Genomic DNA, 6,000 nt, shown 5'->3' with positions numbered 1-6,000 from the left:
GTGGAAATATCACTGACATCGTTGTTGCTGCTATACTAGCTGTGGGTAGTCTTCTGTTGCCTACGTCACACTTCCGGGTTTGCGAAGGGACCATTAACTGAGTGCAAAAAAACTAAAAAAACGCAAATTATTCTTACAATTACGTGTTGATAATGTCATGGTTGTTTTGATGAACTTGTCCCAAGTTTATATTCATAAAATTACACCAAAATCCGGAAAGGTCTTCAGACTCAGTTGCCCTTTAATTGATTTGGCTTCCTGCTGCCCCCTGCCACAGACTGGTCTTTCCATATCTCACACTGTATTAAAAGTCAGAGCCAAACGTTACATATGCTACGTGTTATTTCCTCGTCTTAGCTCTTCATATCTCCAATGCTCTTTGCTTTGTGTTCTTGTTCGGTTCATAATACTGCACACACTCGGGATAGGGTTTAGTTACATAGGATTTCGGGCTTGAGGGTATCAGGAGGGAGGTTTCTATGCACCGCACACAACGGACACGCGAGCACCCCTCGAAACCTTCACTGCCGACCTGGGTCACGGCACCATTACAACCGGTCTGCATAGAGCTGCGGCGCGGGTACGACGCACCGCCCAATCTGTAATGACTGGAGGCAAAAATGCGCACACGGGTGTTTTGGGTGTCACCGAAGGTCACACCCAGTGCGCCCTGTCTAGGAGGACAAGAAAGACAAGTTGTCATTTGGACGGGAGGAGACGAGGAGACAAGGCCACGTAAGTTTACTCTTAAACTGAAATGAAACTCATGAACAAAAAATGAGTCGCAAGTTCATTCGCTTTAAAGTTGGTTTGTAATTTGCTCCTTTGTCAATGAGCCTACCGTTTCATGTATTGCGTCAAAATTCTATCAGGTGAGTAACAGGAAACACAAAAATATCACTTAAGAGCACAGAACATTTTGTGTCCACCAAAATGTCTTTTAGCTTGAAATACCCAAGTATATTTTGCGTAAGACGGAATTTTCGACGCACTTTTACTGACAATTAAGTTTTTTTTCTTTTTAGAAAGACACGGGTGCTTAAGCAGGTTCGGCAACTTCTTGAGGTGTGTAGAAGTGGGAACTTGCCTCAATGTTGCTTGGAATGCATTTCCTTGTTGCCAGCTATTATTCGATTGTCCATATAAATATTGTTATATTGTCAGGTATTTTCAATTTCAAAACAAGTCATTTAGTGACACAATATAGCTAACAAAGCAACAAGGGAGTCCCACCATGAATGAAAAAGATTGACCTGACGTCCATGCTTTGCGTTGCGTCACTTAAATGGTTTACGAGCTCAAGTTACAATAAGGTGTCGTACGTAGATAACCGATTAACGGTCATCTCGCTCACTCATTTACAAGGTGGAAGGATGCCCCTGGACACTGAGCGTAAGAAGCTGCTGTTGAAAACGCTGATGGAGCTGGGGGAGGACGACTGTCAGTCCTTCAACAGATTTAAGTTATGGTAAGCCATGAAAAGTTGTCGTTCACAGATACCCAATCCATGGTCATCTCGCTCATGCGTTTACTCTGTGGAAGGATGCCTCTGGACACCGAGCGTAAGAAGCTGCTGTTTAAAACACTGATGGAGCTGGGGGAGGACCACTTCCAGTCCTTCAACAGTTATTAAGTCAAGATAAGCCATGAAAAGTTGTCGTTCACAGATACCCGATCGACGGTCACCTCGCTCACATGCTAACAAGGAGGAAGAATGGCGCTACACAACGGGCAAAAAGAACTGCTGTTGCTCCCTCTAGTGCTCAGTTAAGGTATAGTTGCACAGGGCTTTTCGATTGTGCTGAAGGCATGAAAACGAAGGCCAATTCACAATGAGGAAAAAAACAATCAAAAGTAATGTGTAACGCAGGCAGAGGTTGCGCTAGACATTTTCGTTGTCTGTCATTTTGACTGACAGGGTCATATAAATCCGGTCATAATCTATTTTTACCCATCACTTAAATTTTTAAAATGATAATGATGACATATTCAATAGTATTTAGTTTTCATTCATTTTCAATTAATAATGTAACGCTTGCTTGGCGGCAAAAAATTAGACACGGAAGTCGTGGTATTTTTCTCCCTCTTTTTACTCTGCTTACCGCCAACAACACCAACAAAACAACAACTCCGCCCCCAAAGAAAAAGAGGTAACTATATAGACCCCACTCACCAACGTCACACAATGATCTTAATTGTGGTTGTCAGCCCAAAATCTTCTAAATATATATTAAATGCATCTTACCAGATATAAAATGACTACTACATAGTCTGTGGTGATCGTTTGGTGCCCAGATTTCTTGTCGAATTACCGCAGTCCATCTCGCTCTCCTCTTCGGGTCTCTCAGAATACGGTAGAACTTCAAGTCTCTCCGTCTATCTTCTCTGTTACTGCAACCAACCGCCACACACGCCTTCACCATTTTGATTATTAATGTTAACGAGCAGAAAAACACGCCGTAATAGGAGGCATGTACGGAACGGTAATGTGTAAACACGACGAGCTGACGGAAAATATGGCGGCTCCAGTCAGGGGGGCGGAGTTGTGACGTCATGTGATTGGGGTCTATACACAGGCGGTAATCTAGTCCACCAATTGGATGACACGCTGGCACACCGGGTGCACCAATAAGAACCTCGCGTTGATGTGTCAATCACAGTCCCGCTGCCAGACCCCGAGGACGCTACAATATTCTGACAGAATAGCCAACGACTTCATGCATTAAGAGAGACAATAGCTAGTTAATATGCTCACTGGCCACCCTGTGGTCTGGGGTGTGAGTTGTAACCTGTCAAAATGACGGACGGACTTCAGTTTTTTCCGTCACCGTTTTAAAAAACCGATCAACGACGGAAAATATTCGGTTAACGCGACCCCTGAATGCAGGCGACAATTTGAAAAAGTAGTGGAGTAAAAAGTACATATTTGTGATGTCAAATGTTTTGAAGTAAAAGGTAAAAAGTACCGCTTTCTATTTGTACTCAAGTCAAGTATAGACACACAAAAATGTATAGACACACAAAAACGTACTCAAGTCCAGTAAAGAGAGATCGTTTTTCTTCGTTACATTCGACCACTGCTAAGAGGATTGAAGAAAAATTGACCTGTGTGTTTCTGTGTTTTGCGTTACATCACTCAAACGGTTTATGAGCTCAGGTTACAATAAGTCAATAAAAGTTGTCCTCTGCAGATACCTGATCGACGGTCACCTCCCTCACGCGTATACAAGTCTGAAGGATGGCTCTGGACAGCAGACGGAAGGAGCTGCTGTTAAAAACGCTGATGGAGCTGGGGGAGGACGAATTCGAGTGCTTCAAGTTCTACACGGACCTGCCTAAAAGCGTGCGTGAAAACACCCGCCGTGTGTACATTGCTGACCAGCTGGTGATGAAGCACTGCGAGAACACTCTGCATGAAACCGTCAAGATTCTGGAGAAGATTGGGAACAACGATTTGGCCCAGAACCTGCGCAGCGACATGCTGAAAATAGAAGGTTAGTCCCCAACATAGCTTCCCGTGGTAGAAAGCAGGTGATTTGAAAACGGTGGAAGTTAACCATGAAACGACCCGTAGCAAAAATTTTGTTGCTCATTTGTTTCCAAATCTCACTTCCTGAGACATAACCAGGGGTGAAAGTGGCTAGAATTTCTTGCTGGAACTCCCCGACGTTAAGGTCGCCACGGACTCAGAATTTGAATGATTTTTTTTTTTTTTTGGGGGGGGGGGGGGGGGGGCAGACCTCTTAAACTACTGAAATGCAAGTAAAACTGTTTCAGCACCGTTATTTCCTCACACACTAAATGCCAAATCTCAATTTTAACTACTTAAGAACATAGGATGTATATTAAAATTGAAGTTAATGTAAACATCTTTTTTTAAAAATAATAATAAAGATATAGGTAACATAGATTCAGAAAAATAAGTACAAATGACTTATATTAAGCAAATTGAAATGGAATATATTTTGAAGATAGCGCAAACGTTTTTTAAATCATAAGGAAATGAATAAGTAGCGTAACATAAATGAACAAATATAAGAGCACATTGACAGCTAAGATGTTCTGAACCTCCCCATCAGAGCAAATAAAACTAAATAATGATAAATAAGCCTCCTCAACTCTTTCGTTACTCTTAAAGATTTGATCCATTTATGTTGTATTGCCCTTTTTTTGTCGCATCAATTCAGCCTTTTTTTTGTTGCTTTTTTGGAAAACATCCACATTTGAACCAATCAAAGCTAACTATCTCTGCTGATCACATGTCAGTATGTCAGCCAATTGAACAGATAAATGAGTCGAGGCATTTTGCTTTGCAGCGTGCATTCGTACATTGACGTGACTCATCATCGTCAGACTCAGATAACTGCAGCAGCTGTCATGCCGTCCGTGGAATAAAATAAATATTGGTGGAAACGGATTACGCTACACAAGCACTTTATTATGTTTGTTGTTAACACGTGTGTATGTAAATCTGATGTTGTTAGATTGTTTTCATCTTGGAGATTAAATGCATGTTGAAGGAATTTGGACCTCCCGGCCCAGAAGCCCCCGGAGGCAGCAGCAACCGAACGGAAATGTTGTTCCGTCGCTGACTCCCCTGAGGGGGCCGAGCCGGAAGGCCAACTCCCGCGCGTTCCTGTGTTAACCCTTTGTTCTGACTCCAAGTTCCAAAAAGTCTAAAGAAGGCTCACCGGAAAACAGGTTGACAATTTAATGATTCACAGAGGTCTAAAAAACAAGGCAAAAACAGACGACGGGGTACAGAGGCTGGATCCAGGGTCGTGTCACAACGGTTACATAGGAAATGTTTCCGAGGAGCGACAAATTGTTATCAGTGTTCAGTCTTTTTAACGTCTTTGCTGACGCGGGTCTTGTCGAAGGCGTTTCTGGGCGTTGCTTTGGGGCCGCCCCCGCTGTGGCCGGTTTGGGTGGCTTAGGTTCGTGCGCGGATTGGGACGCCCGCTATCAACTTTGCTGTCCGGGCTGGTGGTGCTTGTTTTAGGACAAAGCGTTTTGTCCTTGGAGTTTGCTGAGAGCAGATTCCCCGAGTATGTGCGTCACTCTTGTGATAAGACGGCATTGTGTATCTCTATTTCTTCTCATTAAACTATGGTGTGCTATTTATTTTATATTAGTAGTGTAGTCCTACCGTAAATATGAAAATGATACACATTTCCTGATTAATTATATTACGTGTGTTAGCCTAATGCAAACAGTTAGACGGTGCCTACGAAAACCTGTACCATATGTATGTGTTAGACTATATATGTGTTAGACTAATGCAAACAGTTATATGGTGTGTGCGATGACGATATCGTTTCCCCTTCATTCCCCCTCTCGAGCCCCGACAGGGGATCGAAAAAACATGGATGTGGCCTTAGAACTTAGCTTTGTCAAGTGGTGGAAGAAATGTAGCAATTGATGAACAGTTTAAACAGGGATGTTCGAAATTTGTCCCCCTCAGGACTCCTGTTAAGTACTCTTTAAAACAATATGATACCGCCTCACAGGGTTAATCCTTGGTTGTCTTTGGTCCCGTGGCTATAGGCATCAGCTCACAGTGCCCTCTTTGTACAGGTGCATTGAGACCGATTTTTCATGATCAAATAGACGGGCTACCCATCAAGTTATTCCTGTCGCTAGGAAAAATGAGATATACATTCAGTTAAATTAAATTAAATTAAAATAAATAAAAATAAAGTTAATCTTTAGTTAAGAAAAATGAGAGACACACTAAGCTAAATTTGGTCCATTGAATAACAACCTTTAAATCAGGAAAAGTGAGAACCGTACTGAGTTAAATTTTGGTCCAGTAAATTAAAATTTAAGTGCCCCTCTTTTCACTTCCGTAACGTTAGGGTCAACCACCACCTGTAGTAAGAGGGAACTGTGCGCAGCCCTGAAGAAAAAGGAATGCAACAGTGTGTCAAACATCTCAGAACAGCTTTTAAATGAAGAAAAAGAACAGCACTGACAAACTACTACATCTAAAAACATAAC

At 42.4% G+C, this 6,000-nt stretch overlaps 1 protein-coding gene across 1 annotated transcript in view; it reads left to right on the top strand.

Moving 5' to 3' along the window:
• The first annotated feature begins 3,238 nt into the window (after positions 1-3,238).
• The window catches only part of LOC130919267 (uncharacterized), a 64,180-nt gene continuing 61,418 nt past the window's right edge, over positions 3,239-6,000 (top strand). Inside the window, exon 1 of the mRNA XM_057842239.1 lies at positions 3,239-3,494. Coding sequence (XP_057698222.1) covers positions 3,239-3,494 — 256 coding nt within the window. The remainder of the gene's footprint in view (positions 3,495-6,000) is intronic.

Source organism: Corythoichthys intestinalis, chromosome 1, assembly GCF_030265065.1.
Source record: "Corythoichthys intestinalis isolate RoL2023-P3 chromosome 1, ASM3026506v1, whole genome shotgun sequence".
NCBI classification, from domain to species: domain Eukaryota; kingdom Metazoa; phylum Chordata; class Actinopteri; order Syngnathiformes; family Syngnathidae; genus Corythoichthys; species Corythoichthys intestinalis.
The sequence above is the reverse complement of the archived record's forward strand: the minus strand, read 5'-3'. Positions and strand labels throughout refer to the sequence as shown.